Genomic DNA, 27,593 nt, shown 5'->3' on the forward strand with positions numbered 1-27,593 from the left:
TTTCTCTCTGAACTTTGTCACAACGCCTGCTTTTTTCCCGATCATTGAGGGCGCACCATCTGTAGCCAGGCTGACAGCGCGGGACCAGTCCACTCCGACCCTGTCCAGCGCGCCGACGAGTGCGGTAAAAATATCAGCTGCTGTCGTTGTATCTGTCATCGGCACCAACTCCACGAACTCCTCGGTGACGGTCAATGTGTCATCAACTCCGCGAATGAAAATGGCCAGTTGTGCAACATCTGTAATGTCCGTGCTTTCATCAATTGCAACCGAAAACGCAATAAATGACTTTACTTTTTGCTTCAACTGGCTGTCCAAATCCACTGAAAGATCGGAAATCCTGTCTGCAACTGTGTTTCTTGTCAGGCTGATATTTGCAAAAAGCCTGCCGCTTTTCAGGGTACACAATCTCCGCTGCCTTCATCATGCATGTTTTTACAAATTCACCCTCACTAAATGGTTTTGAAGCCACTGCGATTTCATTAGCAATGAGGTAGCTAGCTTTCACTGCAGCGTCACTGATGTCTCGGCTGTGAGTAAACACAGACTGCTGTTTCTTCAGACCCGCCAACAGTTCATTCACCTTCTCTCATCTCCGCTGTCCTTGAAAGTTGTCATATTTGTCGGCATGAAGACTCACATAGTGGCGACGAAGGTTATATTCTTTCAGCACTGCAACATGCTCTGAACACACCAAACATACAGCTTTCCCATTAAATTCAGTGAATAAATAGGATGACCATTTTTCTTCGAACACTCTGCACTCTGCGTTCTCTTTTTTGACAGAGACATATTGGGGCAATGAGGGTGCCAAAGCACATAATGTTAAAAGTAGAAGCCGTAATAAATATCGCGGGCAAAACAAAGTAGCTCATTGGCTGCACGTGCTTGACCTACTTGCTCTGCCCTGGTATAAACTTTTTTTTTTTTTTTATCATCTCGCGGGCCGGATTAAACCCGTTTGCGGGCCTGATCCGGCCCGCGAACAGGACGTTTGACACCCCTGATGTAGAGAGACATAAAATAAATAATAACACAAGGAATAAATACACAATGAGTACTGATACCGTGGCTATATACACGCCGTACCAGTACCGATACCTTGGCTATATACACGCCGTACCAGTACCGATACCATGGCTATATACACACGGTACCAGTACCGATACCTTGGCTATATACACACGGTACCAGTACCGATACCATGGCTATATACACGCCGTACCAGTACCGATACCTTGGCTATATACACGCCGTACCAGTACCGATACCTTGGCTATATACACGCCGTACCAGTACCGATACCTTGGCTATATACACGTGGTACCAGTACCGATACCTTGGCTATATACACACGGTACCAGTACCGATACCATGGCTATATACACGCCGTACCAGTACCGATACCTTGGCTATATACACACGGTACCAGTACCGATACCTTGGCTATATACACGCCGTACCAGTACCGATACCTTGGCTATATACACACGGTACCAGTACCGATACCTTGGCTATATACACACGGTACCAGTACCGATACCATGGCTATATACACGCCGTACCAGTACCGAAACCTTGGCTATATACACGTGGTACCAGTACCGATACCTTGGCTATATACACGCCGTACCAGTACCGATACCTTGGCTATATACACACGGTACCAGTACCGATACCTTGGCTATATACACACGGTACCAGTACCGATACCATGGCTATATACACGCCGTACCAGTACCGATACCTTGGCTATATACACGCCGTACCAGTACCGATACCTTGGCTATATACACGCCGTACCAGTACCGATACCATGGCTATATACACGCCGTACCAGTACCGATACCATGGCTATATACACGCCGTACCAGTACCGATACCTTGGCTATATACACGCCGTACCAGTACCGATACCATGGCTATATACACGCCGTAAAAGTACCGATACCATGGCTATATACACGCCGTACCAGTACCGATACCTTGGCTATATACACGCCGTACCAGTACCGATACCATGGCTATATACACGCCGTACCAGTACCGATACCTTGGCTATATACACGTGGTACCAGTACCGATACCTTGGCTATATACACGCCGTACCAGTACCGATACCTTGGCTATATACACACGGTACCAGTACCGATACCGTGGCTATATACACACGGTACCAGTACCGATACCTTGGCTATATACACACGGTACCAGTACCGATACCTTGGCTATATACACACGGTACCAGTACCGATACCATGGCTATATACACGCCGTACAAGTACCGATACCTTGGCTATATACACGTGGTACCAGTACCGATACCTTGGCTATATACACGCCGTACCAGTACCGATACCTTGGCTATATACACACGGTATCAGTACCGATACCTTGGCTATATACACACGGTACCAGTACCGATACCTTGGCTATATACACACGGTACAAGTACCGATACCATGGCTATATACACGCCGTACCAGTACCGATACCTTGGCTATATACATACGGTACCAGTACCGATACCATGGCTATATAAACAGCGTACCAGTACCGATACCATGGCTATATACACGCCGTACCAGTACCGATACCTTGGCTATATACACACGGTACCAGTACCGATACCATGGCTATATACACACGGTACCAGTACCGATACCATGGCTATATACACGCCGTACCAGTACCGATACCATGGCTATATACACGCCGTACCAGTACCGATAACTTGGCTATATACACGCCGTACCAGTACCGATACCATGGCTATATACACACCGTACCAGTACCGATACCATGGCTATATACACGCTGTACCAGTACCGATACCTTGGCTATATACACACGGTACCAGTACCGATACCGTGGCTGTATACACACGGTACCAGTACCGATACCTTGGCTATATACACACGGTACCAGTACCGATACCTTGGCTATATACACACCGTACCAGTACCGATACCTTGGCTATATACACGCCCGTACCAGTACCGATACCTTGGCTATATACACGCCGTACCAGTACCGATACCTTGGCTATATACACGTGGTACCAGTACCGATACCTTGGCTATATACACACGGTACCAGTACCGATACCATGGCTATATACACGCCGTACCAGTACCGATACCTTGGCTATATACACACGGTACCAGTACCGATACCTTGGCTATATACACGCCGTACCAGTACCGATACCTTGGCTATATACACACGGTACCAGTACCGATACCTTGGCTATATACACACGGTACCAGTACCGATACCATGGCTATATACACGCCGTACCAGTACCGATACCTTGGCTATATACACGTGGTACCAGTACCGATACCTTGGCTATATACACGCCGTACCAGTACCGATACCTTGGCTATATACACACGGTACCAGTACCGATACCGTGGCTATATACACACGGTACCAGTACCGATACCTTGGCTATATACACACGGTACCAGTACCGATACCATGGCTATATACACGCCCGTACCAGTACCGATACCTTGGCTATATACACGCTGTACCAGTACCGATACCATGGCTATATACACGCCGTACCAGTACCGATACCATGGCTATATACACGCCGTACCAGTACCGATACCTTGGCTATATACACGCCGTACCAGTACCGATACTATGGCTATATACACGCCGTACCAGTACCGATACCATGGCTATATACACGCCATACCAGTACCTATACCTTGGCTATATACACGCCGTACCAGTACCGATACCATGGCTATATACACGCCGTACCAGTACCGATACCGTGGCTATATACACGTGGTACCAGTACCGATACCTTGGCTATATACATGCCGTACCAGTACCGATACCTTGGCTATATACACACGGTACCAGTACCGATACCATGGCTATATACACGCCGTACAAGTACCGATACCTTGGCTATATACACGTGGTACCAGTACCGATACCTTGGCTATATACACGCCGTACCAGTACCGATACCTTGGCTATATACACACGGTATCAGTACCGATACCTTGGCTATATACACACGGTACCAGTACCGATACCTTGGCTATATACACACAGTACAAGTACCGATACCATGGCTATATACACGCCGTACCAGTACCGATACCTTGGCTATATACATACGGTACCAGTACCGATACCATGGCTATATAAACAGCGTACCAGTACCGATACCATGGCTATATACACGCCGTACCAGTACCGATACCTTGGCTATATACACACGGTACCAGTACCGATACCATGGCTATATACACACGGTACCAGTACCGATACCATGGCTATATACACGCCGTACCAGTACCGATACCATGGCTATATACACGCCGTACCAGTACCGATAACTTGGCTATATACACGCCATACCAGTACCGATACCATGGCTATATACACACCGTACCAGTACCGATACCATGGCTATATACACGCTGTACCAGTACCGATACCTTGGCTATATACACACGGTACCAGTACCGATACCGTGGCTATATACACACGGTACCAGTACCGATACCTTGGCTATATACACACGGTACCAGTACCGATACCTTGGCTATATACACACCGTACCAGTACCGATACCTTGGCTATATACACGCCGTACCAGTACCGATACCTTGGCTATATACACGCCGTACCAGTACCGATACCTTGGCTATATACACGTGGTACCAGTACCGATACCTTGGCTATATACACACGGTACCAGTACCGATACCATGGCTATATACACGCCGTACCAGTACCGATACCTTGGCTATATACACACGGTACCAGTACCGATACCTTGGCTATATACACGCCGTACCAGTACCGATACCTTGGCTATATACACACGGTACCAGTACCGATACCTTGGCTATATACACACGGTACCAGTACCGATACCATGGCTATATACACGCCCGTACCAGTACCGATACCTTGGCTATATACACGTGGTACCAGTACCGATACCTTGGCTATATACACGCCGTACCAGTACCGATACCTTGGCTATATACACACGGTACCAGTACCGATACCGTGGCTATATACACACGGTACCAGTACCGATACCTTGGCTATATACACACGGTACCAGTACCGATACCATGGCTATATACACGCCGTACCAGTACCGATACCTTGGCTATATACACGCTGTACCAGTACCGATACCATGGCTATATACACGCCGTACCAGTACCGATACCATGGCTATATACACGCCGTACCAGTACCGATACCTTGGCTATATACACGCCGTACCAGTACCGATACTATGGCTATATACACGCCGTACCAGTACCGATACCATGGCTATATACACGCCATACCAGTACCGATACCTTGGCTATATACACGCCGTACCAGTACCGATACCATGGCTATATACACGCCGTACCAGTACCGATACCGTGGCTATATACACGTGGTACCAGTACCGATACCTTGGCTATATACACGCCGTACCAGTACCGATACCTTGGCTATATACACACGGTACCAGTACCGATACCGTGGCTATATACACACGGTACCAGTACCGATACCTTGGCTATATACACACGGTACCAGTACCGATACAATGGCTATATACACGCCGTACCAGTACCGATACCTTGGCTATATACACGCCGTACCAGTACCGATACCTTGGCTATATACACGCCGTACCAGTACCGATACCATGGCTATATACACGCCGTACCAGTACCGATACCATGGCTATATACACACCGTACCAGTACCGATACCTTGGCAATATACACGCCGTACCAGTACCGATACCATGGCTATATACACGCCGTACCAGTACCGATACCATGGCTATATACATGCCGTACCAGTACCGATACCTTGGCTATATACACGCCGTACCAGTACCGATACCATGGCTATATACACGCCGTACCAGTACCGATACCTTGGCTATATACACGTGGTACCAGTACCGATACCTTGGCTATATACACGCCGTACCAGTACCGATACCTTGGCTATATACACACGGTACCAGTACCGATACCGTGGCTATATACACACGGTACCAGTACCGATACCTTGGCTATATACACACGGTACCAGTACCGATACCATGGCTATATACACGCCGTACCAGTACCGATACCATGGCTATATACACGCCGTACCAGTACCGATACCTTGGATATATACACGCCGTACCAGTACCGATACCATGGCTATATACACGCCGTACCAGTACCGATACCATGGCTATATACACGCCGTACCAGTACCGATACCTTGGCTATATACACGCCGTACCAGTACCGATACCATGGCTATATACACGCCGTACCAGTACCGATACCTTGGCTATATACACGTGGTACCAGTACCGATACCTTGGCTATATACACGCCGTACCAGTACTGATACCTTGGCTATATACACGCCGTACCAGTACCGATACCTTGGCTATATACACACGGTACCAGTACCGATACCGTGGCTATATACACACGGTACCAGTACCGATACCTTGGCTATATACACACGGTACCAGTACATATACTATGGCTATATACACGCCCGTACCAGTACCGATACCTTGGCTATATACACGTGGTACCAGTACCGATACCTTGGCTATATACACGCCCGTACCAGTACCGATACCTTGGCTATATACACACGGTACCAGTACCGATACCTTGGCTATATACACGTGGTACCAGTACCGATACCTTGGCTATATACACGCCGTACCAGTACCGATACCTTGGCTATATACACACGGTACCAGTACCGATACCGTGGCTATATATACACGGTACCAGTACCGATACCTTGGCTATATACACACGGTAACAGTACCGATACCTTGGCTATATACACACGGTACCAGTACCGATACTATGGCTATATACACGCCGTACCAGTACCGATACCTTGGCTATATACACGTGGTACCAGTACCGATACCTTGGCTATATACACGCCGTACCAGTACCGATACCTTGGCTATATACACGTGGTACCAGTACTGATACCTTGGCTATATACACGCCGTACCAGTACCGATACCTTGGCTATATACACACGGTACCAGTACCGATACCTTAGCTATATACACACGGTACCAGTACCGATACCATGGCTATATACACGCCGTACCAGTACCGATACCTTGGCTATATACACGCCGTACCAGTACCGATACCTTGGCTATATACACGCCGTACCAGTACCGATACCATGGCTATATACCACGCCGTACCAGTACCGATACCATGGCTATATACACGCCGTACCAGTACCGATACCTTGGCTATATACACGCCGTACCAGTACCGATACCATGGCTATATACACGCCGTACCAGTACCGATACCTTGGCTATATACACGTGGTACCAGTACCGATACCTTGGCTATATACACGCCGTACCAGTACTGATACCTTGGCTATATACACGCCGTACCAGTACCGATACCTTGGCTATATACACACGGTACCAGTACCGATACCGTGGCTATATACACACGGTACCAGTACCGATACCTTGGCTATATACACACGGTACCAGTACATATACTATGGCTATATACACGCCGTACCAGTACCGATACCTTGGCTATATACACGTGGTACCAGTACCGATACCTTGGCTATATACACACCGTACCAGTACCGATACCTTGGCTATATACACACGGTACCAGTACCGATACCTTGGCTATATACACGTGGTACCAGTACCGATACCTTGGCTATATACACGCCGTACCAGTACCGATACCTTGGCTATATACACACGGTACCAGTACCGATACCGTGGCTATATATACACGGTACCAGTACCGATACCTTGGCTATATACACACGGTAACAGTACCGATACCTTGGCTATATACACACGGTACCAGTACCGATACTATGGCTATATACACGCCCGTACCAGTACCGATACCTTGGCTATATAAACGTGGTACCAGTACCGATACCTTGGCTATATACACGCCGTGCCAGTACCGATACCTTGGCTATATACACGTGGTACCAGTACTGATACCTTGGCTATATACACGCCGTACCAGTACCGATACCTTGGCTATATACACACGGTACCAGTACCGATACCTTAGCTATATACACACGGTACCAGTACCGATACCATGGCTATATACACGCCGTACCAGTACCGATACCTTGGCTATATACACGCCGTACCAGTACCGATACCTTGGCTATATACACGCCGTACCAGTACCGATACCATGGCTATATACACGCCGTACCAGTACCGATACCATGGCTATATACACGCCGTACCAGTACCGATACCTTGGCTATATACACGCCGTACCAGTACCGATACCATGGCTATATACACGCCGTACCAGTACCGATACCATGGCTATATACACGCCGTACCAGTACCGATACCTTGGCTATATACGCGCCGTACCAGTACCGATACCATGGCTATATACACGCCGTACCAGTACCGATACCTTGGCTATATACACGTGGTACCAGTACCGATACTTTGGCTATATACACGCCGTACCAGTACTGATACCTTGGCTATATACACACGGTACCAGTACCAATACCGTGGCTATATATACACGGTACCAGTACCGATACCTTGGCTATATACACACGGTACCAGTACCGATACCTTGGCTATATACACACGGTACCAGTACCGATACTATGGCTATATACACGCCGTACCAGTACCGATACCATTGCTATATACACGCCGTACCAGTACCGATACCTTGGCTATATACACGCCGTACCAGTACCGATACCATGGCTATATACACGCCGTACCAGTACCGATACCTTGGCTATATACACGCCGTACCAGTACCGATAACTTGGCTATATACACGCCGTACCAGTACTGATACCTTGGCTATATACACGCCGTACCAGTACCGATACCTTGGCTATATACACACGGTACCAGTACCGATACCGTGGCTATATACACACGGTACCAGTACCGATACCTTGGCTATATACACACGGTACCAGTACATATACTATGGCTATATACACGCCGTACCAGTACCGATACCTTGGCTATATACACGTGGTACCAGTACCGATACCTTGGCTATATACACGCCGTACCAGTACCGATACCTTGGCTATATACACACGGTACCAGTACCGATACCTTGGCTATATACACGTGGTACCAGTACCGATACCTTGGCTATATACACGCCGTACCAGTACCGATACCTTGGCTATATACACACGGTACCAGTACCGATACCGTGGCTATATATACACGGTACCAGTACCGATACCTTGGCTATATACATACGGTACCAGTACCGATACCTTGGCTATATACACACGGTACCAGTACCGATACTATGGCTATATACACGCCGTACCAGTACCGATACCTTGGCTATATACACGTGGTACCAGTACCGATACCTTGGCTATATACACGCCCGTACCAGTACCGATACCTTGGCTATATACACACGGTACCAGTACCGATACCTTGGCTATATACACACGGTACCAGTACCGATACCATGGCTATATACACGCCGTACCAGTACCGATACCTTGGCTATATACACGCCGTACCAGTACCGATACCTTGGCTATATACACGCCGTACCAGTACCGATACCATGGCTATATACACGCCGTACCAGTACCGATACCATGGCTATATACACGCCGTACCAGTACCCGATACCTTGGCTATATACACGCCGGTACCAGTACCGATACCATGGCTATATACACGCCGTACCAGTACCGATACCATGGCTATATACACGCCGTACCAGTACCGATACCTTGGCTATATACACGCCGTACCAGTACCGATACCATGGCTATATACACGCCGTACCAGTACTGATACCTTGGCTATATACACGTGGTACCAGTACCGATACCTTGGCTATATACACGCCGTACCAGTACCGATACCTTGGCTATATACACACGGTACCAGTACCGATACCGTGGCTATATACACACGGTACCAGTACCGATACCTTGGCTATATACACACGGTACCAGTACCGATACCATGGCTATATAAACGCCGTACCAGTACCGATACCATGGCTATATACACGCCGTACCAGTACCGATACCTTGGCTATATACACACGGTACCAGTACCGATACCATGGCTATATACACGCCGTACCAGTACTGATACCATGGCTATATACACGCCGTACCAGTACCGATAACTTGGCTATATACACGCCGTACCAGTACCGATACCATGGCTATATACACGCCGTACCAGTACCGATACCATGGCTATATACACGCTGTACCAGTACCGATACCTTGGCTATATACACACGGTACCAGTACCGATACCATGGCTATATACACGCCGTAGCAGTACCGATACCATGGCTATATACACGCCGTACCAGTACCGATACCTTGGCTATATACACGTGGTACCAGTACCGATACCATGGCTATATACACACGGTACCAGTACCGATACCATGGCTATATACACGCCGTACCAGTACCGATACCTTGGCTATATACACATAATAATAAATAATAATAATATGCCATTTAGCAGACGCTTTTATCCAAAGCGACTTACAGTCATGCGTGCATACATTTTTGTGTATGGGTGGTCCCGGGGATCGAACCCACTACCTTGGCGTTACAAGCGCCGTGCTCTACCAGCTGAGCTACAGAGGACCACATGGTACCAGTACCGATACCTTGGCTATATACACGCCGTACCAGTACCGATACCTTGGCTATATACACACGGTACCAGTACCAATACCTTGGCTTTATACACGCCGTACCATTACCGATACCATGGCTATATAAACGCCGTACCAGTACCGATACCATGGCTATATACACGCCGTACCAGTACCGATACCTTGGCTATATACACACGGTACCAGTACCGATACCATGGCTATATACACGCCGTACCAGTACCGATACCATGGCTATATACACGCCGTACCAGTACCGAGAACTTGGCTATATACACGCCGTACCAGTACCGATACCATGGCTATATACACGCCGTACCAGTACCGATACCATGGCTATATACACGCTGTACCAGTACCGATACCTTGGCTATATACACACGGTACCAGTACCGATACCATGGCTATATACACGCCGTACCAGTACCGATACCATGGCTATATACACGCCGTACCAGTACCGATACCTTGGCTATATACACGTGGTACCAGTACCGATACCATGGCTATATACACACGGTACCAGTACCGATACCATGGCTATATACACGCCGTACCAGTACCGATACCTTGGCTATATACACATAATAATAAATAATAATAATAATAATATGCCATTTAGCAGACGCTTTTATCCAAAGCGACTTACAGTCATGCGTGCATACATTTTTGTGTATGGGTGGTCCCGGGGATCGAACCCACTACCTTGGCGTTACAAGCGCCGTGCTCTACCAGCTGAGCTACAGAGGACCACATGGTACCAGTACCGATACCTTGGCTATATACACGCCGTACCAGTACCGATACCTTGGCTATATACACACGGTACCAGTACCGATACCTTGGCTATATACACGCCGTACCATTACCGATACCATGGCTATATAAACGCCGTACCAGTACCGATACCATGGCTATATACACGTGGTACCAGTACCGATACCTTGGCTATATACATGTGGTACCAGTACCGATACCTTGGCTATATACACGCGGTACCAGTACCGATACCTTGGCTATATACACACGGTACCAGTACCGATACCTTGGTTATATACACACGGTACCAGTACTGATACCGTGGCTATATACACGTAGTACCAGTACCGATACCTTGGCTATATACACGTCGTACAGGTACCGATACCTTGGCTATATACACACGGTACCAGTACCGATACCTTGGCTATATACACACGGTACCAGTACCGATACCTTGGCTATATACACACGGTACCAGTACTGAGTCCATGTGCAGGAGTACGAGGTAATTGAGGTAGATATGTACATATAGGTAGGGATAAAGTGACTAGGCAACAGGATAGATAATAAACAGTAACAGCAGCGTATGTGATGAGTCAAAAGAGTTAGTGCCAACAGGGTCAGTGCAGATAGTCCAGGTAGCTATTGGCTAACTATTTAAGTAACTATTCAGCAGTCGTATGACTTGGGGGTAGAAGCTGTTCCGCGTCCTGTTGGTTGAGTGCCCAGCTGTCCATTCCTTTGACCATCTAACAATGAAATGAGGACCACAGTGTAAATAATACGTCTGATGTTTAATATGTCTATATGTACATTAAGATAATAAAATCAAATTCATTCATTCAATTATTAATCGGAAGAGATTTGACTTTGGCTTGATTTTCTAACGCAGACGTCGTGATGACGGACGAGGGTGATCTTCAGCTCGTGGAGGTGATCGTCTGGGACCCCTGGTTGGCAGACCCCCAGGATCCACAGGAACTGCAGGAGGGAGAGGTGACTGTGAGTACAGCACATCACACACACCACACACCCACGGATGGACAGATCTGAGGCCTTCCCCAGTAGGCAAAACTGGTTGCAATTACATTATGACATCTTACATGACGTCATGGTCTGGATGTATACTGGTTGTATAAGGACGTTTTGTTAAGGTCAGAAAAATATGTCTTCACCTGGCTGGTGGTAAAACAGAGTTGGAACTAATCTGGAACACAAACACTAGCTATGATCCAAGGCTGGTTAGTAATTACCCGGAGTGAATAAAATATGAGTCTTAAAATGATAACCAAGAGTTGTGTGTCTACAAATTCTTTGACTCATCTTTGATCCCATCACTATCACCACCTTTATAATGTGAGATCAGAGGCTGTGTTCTCACCTGAAAGGCTGCAGTGCCGAGCTTAAGCTTGGGACACATAGGGGAGATGGGCAAAGGTTGAAAGCTATCACCAGCCACCATCCAAGATTCTACATGACGAATCGGGATAGACCTCCGATCACAGCCGTGCCCAACAACAGTGGTCACAGATGGCTTTTGACCATCTCTCCTATGTGTTCATTTAAATTCCAGAGACACAGAAACAACAGTCCCAACTCCCACACCTCTGAGTCTTTCCCCACATGGCCGACACGCAATTTATATCGATGTGATTGATGGTCAACCGCGCCGTGATCAAATGTAAAGTGATAGCACGTCAGGCGACAAGATTCTCTGCTCCAAACTCGACCTTCATGTTCCTCCAGGTGACCTACCTCACCCATGCATGCATGGAGCTCCAGCTAGGGGGGAAGAAGATGATATTCGACCCCTGGCTGACGGGTCCAGCCTTCGCCAGGGGCTGGTGGCTGCTCCACGAGCCCCCTGCTGACTCCATGGAGAGGCTGTGCAGGGCGGACCTCATCTACATCAGCCACATGCACTCCGACCACCTCAGGTATGTAGAGATGTTACCAGTATGGAGTATGGTAGAATGAAATGAGTTGATATAGGAGGATGGGCTCAACGTCACTGGAAGGGAATGGATGGAACGGTTTCAAACACATCAAACACATACTATTCCAGCCATTACAATGAGCCCATCCTCCGATATCTCCACCAACCAGCAACCACAGATTTCAATGTATTTATAATTTTGGTCCCACTTTAAACGAAGTATAAAGGCTTTATATAGCATGCATAAACCTTCATAAGCACTACATAAATGCTATACAAAATAATCTATAAGCGTACGTCATACTCTATAAATGGTTTATACACTATGTATTTTTATACACCATTTATAGAGTATGAGATAGGTTTACAGATAATATGTGAAGCATTTATGTAAGCTATATTAAGCCTTTATAAGTTGTACTTCGTGTAAAATGGGACCCTAGCTTCAATTCCGGAAGTAAACAGATATTTCAATTCCAATTTTCCTCATGAGGATGAGCACACAGAAGGCAGGAAGTTTTAAGATAATTGCTGAAAAATGTATTTTCAGCTACCCAACCTTAAAATCCCTTTCTGCAACGAGGCCCGATGTTCCCATTTATGTTGGCGACACATCAAGGCCAGTGTTCTGGTAAGGGTTATCTATATATGTGTTACATACAGTGGGGGAAAAAAGTATTTAGTCAGCCACCAATTGTGCAAGTTCTCCCACTTAAAAAGATGAGAAAGGCCTGTAATTTTCATCATAGGTACACGTCAACTATGACAGACAAAATGAGAAAAAAAATTCCAGAAAATCACATTGTAGGATTTTTTATGAATTTATTTGCAAATTATGGTGGAAAATAAGTATTTGGTCAATAACAAAAGTTTCTCAATACTTTGTTATATACCCTTTGTTGGCAATGACACAGGTCAAACGTTTTCTGTAAGTCTTCACAAGGTTTTCACACACTGTTGCTGGTATTTTGGCCCATTCCTCCATGCAGATCTCCTCTAGAGCAGTGATGTTTTGGGGCTGTCGCTGGGCAACACGGACTTTCAACTCCCTCCAAAGATTTTCTATGGGGTTGAGATCTGGAGACTGACTAGGCCACTCCAGGACCTTGAAATGCTTCTTACGAAGCCACTCCTTCGTTGCCCGGGCGGTGTGTTTGGGATCATTGTCATGCTGAAAGACCCAGCCACGTTTCATCTTCAATTCCCTTGCTGATGGAAGGAGGTTTTCACTCAAAATCTCACGATACATGGCCCCATTCATTCTTTCCTTTACACAGATCAGTCGTCCTGGTCCCTTTGCAGAAAAACAGCCCCAAAGCATGATGTTTCCACCCCCATGCTTCACAGTAGGTATGGTGTTCTTTGGATGCAACTCAGCATTCTTTGTCCTCCAAACACGACGAGTTGAGTTTTTACCAAAACGTTCTATTTTGGTTTCATCTGACCATATGATTTTCTCCCAATCCTCTTCTGGATCATCCAAATGCACTCTAGCAAACTTCAGACGGGCCTGGACATGTACTGGCTTAAGCAGGGGGACACGTCTGGCACTGCAGGATTTGAGTCCCTGGCGGCGTAGTGTGTTACTATTGGTAGGCTTTGTTACTTTGGTCCCAGCTCTCTGCAGGTCATTCACTAGGTCCCCCCGTGTGGTTCTGGGATTTTTGCTCACCGTTCTTGTGATCATTTTGACCCCACGGGGTGAGATCTTGCATGGAGCCCCAGATCAAGGGAGATTATCAGTGGTCTTGTATGTCTTCCATTTCCTAATAATTGCTCCCACAGTTGATTTCTTCAAACCAAGCTGCTTACCTATTGCAGATTCAGTCTTCCCAGCCTGGTGCAGGTCTACAATTTTGTTTCTGGTGTCCTTTGACAGCTCTTTGGTCTTGGCCATAGTGGAGTTTGGAGTGTGACTGTTTGAGGTTGTGGACAGGTGTCTTTTATACTGATAACAAGTTCAAACAGGTGCCATTAATACAGGTAACGAGTGGAGGACAGAGGAGCCTCTTAAAGAAGAAGTTACAGGTCTGTGAGAGCCAGAAATCTTGCTTGTTTGTAGGTGACCAAATACTTATTTTCCACCATAATTTGCAAATAAATTCATTAAAAATCCTACAATGTGATTTTCTGGATTTTTTTCCTCAATTTGTCTGTCATAGTTGACGTGTACCTATGATGAAAATTACAGGCCTCTCTCATCTTTTTAAGTGGGAGAACTTGCACAATTGGTGGCTGTTAAATACTTTTTTTGCCCACTGTATTAACATGGTTTTACAACCATAAAACAAATGAGGCTGTCACCTTTGTGGGTTTACGCTGTCCTCGTTTAAACCATGTTACAGGATGCTGGAGAAAAGACAGTTGCAGCTGACAAATATCAACGTGGTTCCCTTTGGCGTTTGGCAAAACGTAAGCCTAAACAGCTCACTCTGAATGAACAGTTTATACGATAGCATGCAGGAACCCCTGTCAAAAGGCTCTCCTTTAATGCCTTCTCCTGTTGTTATCTCCGTCAGATTGATGAGCACCTCAGATTCATGATTCTGAAGGATGAAGTGCACCCCGAAATGGATACCTGTATCATTGTTGAATATAAAGGTACTCATCATTTGTAAGAGCATATGGCGCTAGCTTCGCAAAGAGTTGTGGGTTCAATTCCTGCAGTCACTGGAAGTCCTTTTGATAAAAGGGTCTGCTAAGTGGTATATACACTGAGTGCACGAAACATTAGGAACACCTTGCTAATATTCAGTTGCACCCCTTTTTTGCCCTCAGAACAGTCTTAGTTCGTCGGGGCATGGACTCTACAAGGTGTCAAACGTTACACAGGGATGCTGGCCCATGTTGACTCCAATGCTTCCCACAGTTGTGTCAAGTTGGATTGATGACTTTTGGGTGGTGAACCATTCTTTATACACACAGGAAACTGTTGAGTACATGAAAAACCCAGCAGCGTTGCACTCAAACCGGTGTGCCTGGCACCTACTACCATACCCCGTTCAAAGGCACTTAAATATTTTGTCTTGCCCATTCACCATCTGAATGGCACACATACACAATCCATGTCTCAATTGTCTCAAGGCTTAAAAATCCTTCTTTAACTTGTCTCCTCCCCTTCATCTACTCTGATTGAAGTGGCTTTAACAAGTGACATCAATAAGGGATCATAGCTTCCACCTGGTCAGTCTATGTAATGGAAAGAGCAGATGTTCCTAATGTTTTGTACACTCAGTATACAAACACAAGCAGGTCACACATTCTGACTTTTGTCACACTTTATCAACCTACAGATTATAAATTGATAAAAATATAGGTTCCATGAGGATAATTGAGCCAAATTATTTTATTGAAAATGTTCTTCCTGTTTGATTCAGGTCATTGTCAATTCAGTAATAAAAAGCAAAATAAATTACAAATAATATTGAGGTGCAAGTTAGAACCTTATCTCAACCTTATCTCATTGACGCCATTTGACCGGTGCATCTGATCCTGGTTCTCCCACCCAGGTCATATGATCCTCAATACGGTGGACTGCACCAGGCCAAACTACGGCCGGCTACCCCACAATGTGGACCTGATGATGAGTGACTTTGCTGGGGGGGCGTCTGGCTTCCCCATGACCTTCAGTGGAGGAAAATACACAGGTGAGTTGGGCAGGTATACAGCGTCCAAGTGTACAGCCAGTAAAATAACAGAGAAATGAATTGCTCCATTGGGTTTTCCTTCTTATTGCCAGCACATGGAGTGAATCTCAATTGTATTTCCTCTCTCCTCATCTCCTTATCTCCTCCTCAAAGCACATTGGAGCAGATCTGAGGTTCCTTCCCTCAGATGTTCTCCTCCAATGAATTTTGAGGAGGAGAAAACGGGAGAGGAAGCGAGGAATCAATGAAATACAACTGAGATTCACTCATTGACTAGTGTCGCGTTCTCCCTGCAGAGAGCTGGAAAGCCGATTTCATCAAGAATGAAAGGAAGAAGCTCATGAACTACAAGGCCCAGCTGATAAAGTCCTTGCAGCCCAAGATCTACTGCCCGTTTGCGGGTTACTTTGTCGAAGCACATCCCTCGGACAGGTATCCCCATTGAGATGGGAGAACATTGCCGTATTTGAATAATGAGCACAATAAGTTTCATTTTCTATTTCTCTCTGTGCCGTTATTTCCATGTTTTTATTCTCACATTACTGTAATATATCCTCAAAAGAGAACAAACAAAACAACACAGTTATAAAATCTGCCTATCCTATCTGTATTACAAAACGTTTACTATTTTGTGTACAAAAGGTTCAGGTTAGGTTTTGACCCCTCTTATCACTTCAATTGCAGTCACTCAACATAAGACGCATCACAACTTGACATTGACAACTGACATACATTAACTGACAGGTACATTAAGGACACGAACACGAAAAACAACGCAGAGGAGCTCAATGCCCTGATCAAGAAGAGCGCTCCAGGCATAGCAACATGGACACCCAAGCCAGGTGCTGTGCTCGATCTGGCCCTGGCTCTGATGAGCCCCAGCCGGTAGGAATGCTCATCAATAAGCAAATTGTGTGTGTGTCCATGTCCGTCATATCAGTCCATACTCCATAGAAATGCCAATGTTCATCAATAATCACAATTCACATGTTTGTTGTTGATGTTTCCCTCTATTCCCCATTGTTCCCCTTTTTCAGTATTGTTCCCTACTGTTGTCAATGCCGTTATTACCTCACTTCCCTACTGTTGTCAATGCCGTTATTACCCAACTTCCCTACAGTTGTCAATGCCATTATTACCCCACTTCCCTACTGTTGTTAATGCCATTATTACCTCACTTCCCTACTGTTGTCAATGCCGTTATTACCCCACTTCCCTACTGTTGTCAATGCCGTTATTACCCCACTTCCCTACTGTTGTCAATGCCGTTATTACCTCACTTCCCTACTGTTGTCAATGCCGTTATTACCCAACTTCCCTACAGTTGTCAATGCCATTATTACCCCACTTCCCTACTGTTGTTAATGTCATTATTACCCCACTTCCCTACTGTTGTCAATGCCATTATTACCCCACTTCCCTACTGTTGTTAATGTCATTATTACCCCACTTCCCTACTTTTGTCAATGCCGTTATTACCTCACTTCCCTACTGTTGTCAATGCCATTATTACCCCACTTCCCTACTGTTGTCAATGCCGTTATTACCCCACTTCCCTACTGTTGTCAATGCCGTTATTACCCCACTTCCCTACTGTTGTCAATGCCGTTATTACCTCACTTCCCTACTGTTGTCAATGCCGTTATTACCCAACTTCCCTACAGTTGTCAATGCCATTATTACCCCACTTCCCTACTGTTGTTAATGTCATTATTACCCCACTTCCCTACTGTTGTTAATGTCATTATTACCCCACTTCCCTACTGTTGTTAATGCCATTATTAACCCACTTCCCTACTGTTGTTAATGCCATTATTACCCAACTTCCCTACTTTTGTCAATGCCGTTATTACCTCACTTCCCTACTGTTGTCAATGCCATTATTACCCCACTTCCCTACTGTTGTCAATGCCGTTATTACCCCACTTCCCTACTGTTGTCAATGCCATTATTACCTCACTTCCCTACTGTTGTTAATGCCGTTATTACCCCACTTCCCTACTGTTGTCAATGCCGTTATTACCTCACTTCCCTACTATTGTCAATTACATTATTACCCCACTTCCCTACTGTTGTCAATGCCATTATAACCCCACTTCCCAACTGTTGTTAATGCCGTTATTACCCCACTTCCCTACTGTTGTCAATGCCATTATTAACCCACTACCCTACTGTTGTTAATGCCATTATTACCCAACTTCCCTACTGTTGTCAATGCCGTTATTACCTCACTTCCCTACTGTTGTCAATGCCATTATTACCCCACTTCCCTACTGTTGTCAATGCCATTATTACCTCACTTCCCTACTGTTGTCAATGCCATTATTACCTCACTTCCCTACTGTTGTTAATGCCATTATTACCCCACTTCCCTACTGTTGTCAATGCCATTATTACCTCACTTCCCTACTGTTGTCAATGTCATTATTACCTCACTTCCCTACTGTTGTCAATGCCATTATTACCTCACTTCCCTACTGTTGTCAATGCCATTATTACCTCACTTCCATACTGTTGTCAATGCCATTATTACCCCACTTCCCTACATTGTCTACCATTATTACCCCACTTCCTTACACTGTCTACCATTATTACCCCACTTCCCTACATTGTCTACCATTATTACCCCACTTCCTTACATTGTCTACCATTATTACCCCACTTCCCTACTGTTGTCAATGCCATTATTACCTCACTTCCCTACTGTTGTTAATGCCATTATTACCCCACTTCCCTACTGTTGTCAATGCCGTTATTACCTCACTTCCCTACTATTGTCAATTACATTATTACCCCACTTCCCTACTGTTGTCAATGCCATTATAACCCCACTTCCCAACTGTTGTTAATGCCGTTATTACCCCACTTCCTTACTGTTGTCAATGCCATTATTAACCCACTTCCCTACTGTTGTTAATGTCATTATTACCCCACTTCCCTACTGTTTTCAATGCCATTATTACCTCACTTCCCTACTGTTGTCAATGCCATTATTAACCCACTTCCCTACTGTTGTTAATGTCATTATTACCCCACTTCCCTACTGTTTTCAATGTCATTATTACCCCACTTCCCTACTGTTCTTAATGCCATTATTACCCCACTTCCCTACTGTTGTCAATGCCATTATTACCCCACTTCCCTACATTGTCTACCATTATTACCCCACTTCCTTACATTGTCTACCATTAATACCTCACTTCCCTACATTGTCTACCATTATTACCCCACGTCCCTACATTGTCTACCATTATTACCCCACTTCCCTACATTGTCTACCATTATTACCCCACGTCCCTACATTGTCTACCATTATTACCCCACTTCCCTACATTGTCTACCATTATTACCCCACTTCCCTACATTGTCTACCATTATTACCCCACTTCCCTACTGTTGTCAATGCCATTATTACCTCACTTCCCTACTGTTGTCAATGCCATTATTACCCCACTTCCCTACTGTTGTCAATGCCATTATTACCCCACTTCCCTACATTGTCTACCGTTATTACCCCACTTCCCTACTGTTGTCAATGCCATTATTAACCCACTTCCCTACTGTTGTTAATGCCATTATTACCCCACTTCCCTACTGTTGTCAATGCCATTATTACCTCACTTCCCTACTGTTGTTAATGCCATTATTACCCCACTTCCCTACTGTTGTCAATGCCGTTATTACCCCACTTCCCTACTGTTGTCAATGCCATTATTACCCCACTTCCCTACTGTTGTTAATGCCATTATTACCCCACTTCCCTACTGTTGTCAATGCCGTTATTACCCCACTTCCCTACTGTTGTCAATGCCATTATTACCTCACTTCCCTACTGTTGTTAATGCCATTATTACCCCACTTCCCTACTATTGTCAATGCCATTATTAACCCACTTCCCTACTGTTGTTAATGCCATTATTAACCCACTTCCCTACTGTTGTTAATGCCATTATTACCCAACTTTCCTACTTTTGTCAATGCCGTTATTACCTCACTTCCCTACTGTTGTCAATGCCATTATTACCCCACTTCCCTACTGTTGTCAATGCCGTTATTACCCCACTTCCCTACTGTTGTCAATGCCATTATTACCTCACTTCCCTACTGTTGTTAATGCCATTATTACCCCACTTCCCTACTGTTGTCAATGCTGTTATTACCTCACTTCCCTACTGTTGTCAATGACATTATTACCCCACTTCCCTACTGTTGTCAATGCCATTATAACCCCACTTCCCTACTGTTGTTAATGCCGTTATTACCCCACTTCCCTACTGTTGTCAATGCCATTATTAACCCACTTCCCTACTGTTGTCAATGCCATTATTAACCCACTTCCCTACTGTTGTTAATGCCATTATTACCCCACTTCCCTACTGTTGTCAATGCCATTATTACCTCACTTCCCTACTGTTGTCAATGCCATTATTACCCCACTTCCCTACTGTTGTTAATGCCATTATTACCCCACTTCCCTACTGTTGTCAATGCCATTATTACCTCACTTCCCTACTGTTGTCAATGCCATTATTACCTCACTTCCCTACTGTTGTCAATGCCATTATTACCTCACTTCCCTACTGTTGTCAATGCCATTATTACCCCACTTCCCTACTGTTGTCAATGCCGTTATTACCCCACTTCCCTACTGTTGTCAATGCCATTATTACCCCACTTCCTTACTGTTGTCAATGCCATTATTACCCCACTTCCCTACTGTTGTTAATGTCATTATTACCCCACTTCCCTACTGTTGTCAATGCCATTATTACCCCACTTCCCTACGGTTGTTAATGCCATTATTACCCCACTTCCCTACTGTTGTCAATGCCATTATTACCCCACTTCCCTACTGTTGTCAATGCCGTTATTACCCCACTTCCCTACTGTTGTCAATGCCATTATTACCTCACTTCCCTACTGTTGTTAATGCCATTATTACCCCACTTCCCTACTGTTGTCAATGCCGTTATTACCTCACTTCCCTACTGTTGTCAATGCCATTATTACCCCACTTCCCTACTGTTGTCAATGCCATTATTACCTCACTTCCCTACTGTTGTCAATGCCATTATTACCTCACTTCCCTACTGTTGTCAATGCCATTATTAACTCACTTCCCTACTGTTGTCAATGCCATTATTACCCCACTTCCCTACATTGTCTACCATTATTACCTCAGTTCCCTACATTGTCTACCATTATTACCTCACTTCCCTACATTGTCTACCATTATTACCTCAGTTCCCTACATTGTCTACCATTATTACCTCACTTCCCTACATTGTCTACCTTTATTACCCCACTTCCCTACATTGTCTACCATTATTACCCCACTTCCTTACATTGTCTACCATTATTACCCCACTTCCCTACATTGTCTACCATTATTACCCCACTTCCCTACATTGTCTAACATTATTTCCTCACTTCCCTACATTGTCTGCCATTATTACCTCACTTCCCTACATTGTCTTCCATTATTACCCCACTTCCCTACATTGTCTTCCATTATTACCTCACTTCCCTACTTTGTCACCTCAATTCCCTACATTGTCTTCCATTATTACCTCACTTCCCTACATTGTCACCTCACTTCCCTACATTGTCTTCCATCATTACCTCACTTCCCTACATTGTCTACCAATCTTACCCCACTTCCCTATATTGTCTACCATTATTATCTCACTTCTCTACATTGTCTACCATTATTTCCCCACTCCCTACATTGTCTACCATTATTACCTCACTTCCCTACATTGTCTACCATTATTTCCCCACTTCCCTACATTATCTACCATTATTACCTCACTTCCCTACATTGTCTACCATTATTTCCCCACTTCCCTACATTGTCTACCATTATTACCCCACTTCCCTACATTGTCTACCATTATTTCCCCACTTCCCTACATTGTCTACCATTATTACCTCACTTCCCTACATTGTCTACCATTATTACCCCACTTCCCTACATTGTCTACCATTATTACCCCACTTCCCTACATTTTCTACCATTATTACCTCACTTCCCTACATTGTCTACCATTATTACCCCACTTCCCTACATTGTCTACCATTATTACCTCACTTCCCTACATTGTCTACCATTATTTCCCCACTCCCTACATTGTCTACCATTATTACCTCATTTCCCTACATTGTCTACCATTATTTCCCCACTTCCCTACATTATCTACCATTATTACCTCACTTCCCTACATTGTCTACCATTATTACCTCACTTCCCTACATTGTCTACCATTATTTCCCCACTTCCCTACATTGTCTACCATTATTACCCCACTTCCCTACATTGTCTACCATTATTTCCCCACTTCCCTACATTGTCTACCATTATTACCTCACTTCCCTACATTGTCTACCATTATTACCCCACTTCCCTACATTGTCTACCATTATTACCCCACTTCCCTACATTTTCTACCATTATTACCTCACTTCCCTACATTGTCTACCATTATTACCCCACTTCCCTACATTGTCTACCATTATTACCTCACTTCCCTACATTGTCTACCATTATTACCTCACTTCCCTACATTGTCTACCATTATTACCTCACTTCCCTACATTGTCTACCATTATTACCCCACTTCCCTACATTGTCTACCATTATTACCCCACTTCCCTACATTGTCTACCATTATTACCCCACTTCCCTACATTGTTTACCATTATTACCTCACTTCCCTATAGTGTCTGCCATTATTACCTCACTTCCCTACATTGTCTACCATTATTACCTCACTTCCCTACATTGTCTACCATTATTACCTCACTTCCCTACATTGTCTACCATTATTACCCCACTTCCCTACATTGTTTACCATTATTACCTCACTTCCCTATAGTGTCTGCCATTATTACCTCTCTTCCCTACATTGTCTACCATTATTACCTCACTTCCCTACATTATCTACCATTATTACCTCACTTCCCTACATTGTCTACCATTATTACCTCACTTCCCTACATTATCTTCCATTATTACCCCACTTCCCTACATTGTCTTCCATTATTACCTCACTTCCCTACATTGTCATCTCACTTCCCTACATTGTCTTCCATTATTACCTCACTTCCCTACATTATCACTTCACTTCCCTACATTGTCTACCATTATTCCCTCACTTCCCTACATTATCTACCATTATTACCTCACTTCCCTACATTGTCTACCATTATTACCTCACTTCCCTACATTATCTTCCATTATTACCCCACTTCCCTACATTGTCTTCCATTATTACCTCACTTCCCTACATTGTCACCTCACTTCCCTACATTGTCTTCCATTATTACCTCACTTCCCTACATTGTCACTTCACTTCCCTACATTGTCTACCATTATTACCTCACTTCCCTACATTGTCTACCATTATTACCCCACTTCCCTACATTGTCTACCATTATTACCTCACTTCCCTACATTGTCTACCATTATTACCTCACTTCCCTACATTGTCTTCCATTATTACCCCACTTCCCTAAATTATCTACCATTATTACCCCACTTCCCTACATTGTCTACCATTATTACCTCACTTCCCTACATTGTCAACCATTATTACCTCACTTCCCTACATTGTCTACCATTATTACCTCACTTCCCTACATTGTCTACCATTATTACCTCACTTCCCTACATTGTCTACCATTATTACCTCACTTCCCTACATTGTCTTCCATTATTACCCCACTTCCCTACATTATCTACCATTATTACCCCACTTCCCTACATTGTCTACCATTATTACCTCACTTCCCTACATTGTCAACCATTATTACCTCACTTCCCTACATTGTCTTCCATTATGTTCTCTTTCTACGTTCCCTTTTTTTCCCTACATTATTTCATTAATTGTTAATGTTGTAACCTAGGTAAAATGCACTTTAAACCATGTATGACTTGATTATAACCACAGGGAAGCCATCACCGACCCTCCGACCGGGACAAAACTCTATAAGGACAGTTGGGACTTTGATTTGTACGTGGATGAACTGAACAGGGCCATCACCGCTGAGATATTTAGACATAAAAGCTGGATCCAATTTTATTACACCTGGGCAGGGTTTAAAAACTACAATCTGGTTGTTCGGGTAAATATTGTAGTCCATATAAAAGTCCTCACAGCTCTTACTGCTCTACTGCACATCTACAAGCTGACTCCTGGGGTGGATTCATTAGTCGCTGACCGTTGCAAAATGGTTGGTCTGTTGAAAAACACGTTTTTTTTGCAACAGAAACCGATTACAGTTTACTCTTGGAACCAAACGGAAGCCGGAATTTATCCAATAGAAACTCTCATTTTCGTTGCAAAATGTTTTCCGTTTGGAGTAAACGGTTTAGACCAAACTTTTTGTCTGCCTGCGACTTATGAATACACTCCTGGTTACTCCTGACTCGCATTCAGTAGGCAGTAAAAACATGTAACGAAAATTATCATTATTATTGGACAATCTATTAATAGACAATCTTCATTTTATAACGTTTCTTGGTTTTGTACCGACTGAACGCGACCCATTCCACTCACTTCCTCTCTCTCTGTAGATCTTTGGAATGTTTAAAACACTTAGGGACGCTCTCACGGACACAGATTAAGCTTATTCCTGGATAAATAAATAAAAAGCTAAATGGAGAATCTCTATCTGAATTTTTTTTTGTTCCAGGACTAGGTTTAATCTGTGTCCAGGAAACTGCCCCTTGGAGCATCTTATTTTGTCAGCTTGGACTATGACCCCTGGTTCCATTGCGCCAGGCAAGCTCAATCAATTTGAAAAATTTAAATACATTTTTAACCCAAATCTGGTGGGTTCGAGAGTTGAAATTAGAAGGATCTTTTACTATTATTCTCATGCTTATGCTACTTTCTTTTTAGATTCTGGTAATTCTTTAGATTCTGGTAATTCTTTAGATTCTGGTAATTCTTTAGATTCTGGTTATTCTTTAGATTCTGGTTATTCTTTAGATTCTGGTTATTGATTCTGGTTATTCTGGTTATTTATATTCTTGTTATCTGGTGTTTATCATAATTGCAGGTTAGTGAATAATGCAAATTGTTTGAATTCCAACAAAACATAGCTTAACTGTTGTTTTTATTATGTATTTAAGGTCATTGAGACAGATGAGGACTTCAATCCGATAGTCAATGGCTACAACTATCTGGTGGACTTCATGGATCTCTCCTTCCCTACTCAGAGGCCTGCCAGAGAGCACCCTTATGAGGAGGTGAGCATGGCTACATTACCTGCTCACCTATATACTATTAAGTACACTGCACTCCACTTATGAGAAGGATCAATACAAACATTGTGGGGAAAAAACATAGCATGTTACAACTCTGTCATAAGGGCGGCAGGTAGCCTAGCGGGTAAAGAGCGCTGGGCCAGTAACCGAAAGGTCGCTGGTTCGAATCCCCGCGCTGACTATGTTCCCTTGAGAAAGGCACTTAACCCTAATTGCTCCTGTACGTCGCTCTGGATAAGAGAGTCGGATAAATGAGTAAAATGTCAATAAGAATAACATTTCCTGGACTCATGTCATTCTCATAAGAGGTGAATGCTGTATGAGACACAGAGATGGCAGGCTACTATGCAAAACTTCAGGGGTTTGATGTTATTGTTGGCAGATGCAAAGCTGTTTTCAGTTGAAGATCATTGTTGCTGGCTCAGTTCTCACTAATGCCTTAAATGCAGGGCTTGATAAGTACAGTGCCTTCAGAAAGTATTCACACCCCTTGATTTTTTCCACATTATGTTGTGTTACAAAGTGGGATTAAAATTACTTTTATCAACGATCGACACAATTTATTTTATTTTTTATTAATGGAAAATAAAACGCTAATATACAGTATATAATATATAATAATATAATATAGCAATAACCAGCAAAGCATCCCCAAACCATCACACGACCACCACCATGAGGTTCTTACTGTGGAATGCAGTGTTTGGTATTCGCCAGGCATAATGGACCCATGTTGTCCAAAAAGTTATACTTTTGACTCAACTGTCCATAGAACATGCTTCCAAGAGTCTTGATGATCATCCAGGTGCTTCCAGGTGCTTTTTGGCAAACTTGAGTCAACCTTTTGGACGACATGGGTCCCATTATGCCTGGCGAAAACCAAACACTGCATTCCACAGTAAGAACCTCATGGTGGTGGTAGTGTGATGGTTTGGGGATGCTTTGCTGCCTCAGGACCTGGACGACTTGCCATAACCCTCCCGTTGTCCTGGTATTCTGTACACACGCCGTGCCCTCCGGGTCGAACTGTCCCCCTCTCACTAAAGGCCCAGTTGGAACATGTGGGACAGTATGGGTGCGAGCAGCCTTTGCAGATGTATTTGTTACACCTGGTGCACACCGTGTGTGTTTTACAGTCCTTCTTTGTGGGGCAGACCTGACACCTCTTCCTCTTACTGGGTTGTGCGGGGTTGGGTGCTTGGGCCGGTGGTGCTGCGTGGTCCGGTGCTGCGGGGGCGTGA

The 27,593-nt window shown here is 44.5% G+C and overlaps 1 protein-coding gene across 1 annotated transcript in view; it reads left to right on the forward strand.

Moving 5' to 3' along the window:
• The window catches only part of LOC121543913 (cytidine monophosphate-N-acetylneuraminic acid hydroxylase-like), a 28,906-nt gene extending 2,509 nt beyond the window's left edge, over positions 1-26,397 (forward strand). Inside the window, exons 3-12 of the mRNA XM_045216480.1 lie at positions 12,391-12,500; positions 13,245-13,435; positions 13,985-14,065; positions 15,780-15,846; positions 15,954-16,035; positions 16,944-17,081; positions 17,378-17,513; positions 17,826-17,966; positions 25,031-25,205; positions 26,218-26,397. Coding sequence (XP_045072415.1) covers positions 12,391-12,500; positions 13,245-13,435; positions 13,985-14,065; positions 15,780-15,846; positions 15,954-16,035; positions 16,944-17,081; positions 17,378-17,513; positions 17,826-17,966; positions 25,031-25,205; positions 26,218-26,397 — 1,301 coding nt within the window. The remainder of the gene's footprint in view (positions 1-12,390; positions 12,501-13,244; positions 13,436-13,984; positions 14,066-15,779; positions 15,847-15,953; positions 16,036-16,943; positions 17,082-17,377; positions 17,514-17,825; positions 17,967-25,030; positions 25,206-26,217) is intronic.
• The last annotated feature ends 1,196 nt before the right edge of the window (positions 26,398-27,593 follow it).

Source organism: Coregonus clupeaformis, unplaced genomic scaffold (genome assembly GCF_020615455.1).
Source record: "Coregonus clupeaformis isolate EN_2021a unplaced genomic scaffold, ASM2061545v1 scaf0720, whole genome shotgun sequence".
NCBI classification, from domain to species: domain Eukaryota; kingdom Metazoa; phylum Chordata; class Actinopteri; order Salmoniformes; family Salmonidae; genus Coregonus; species Coregonus clupeaformis.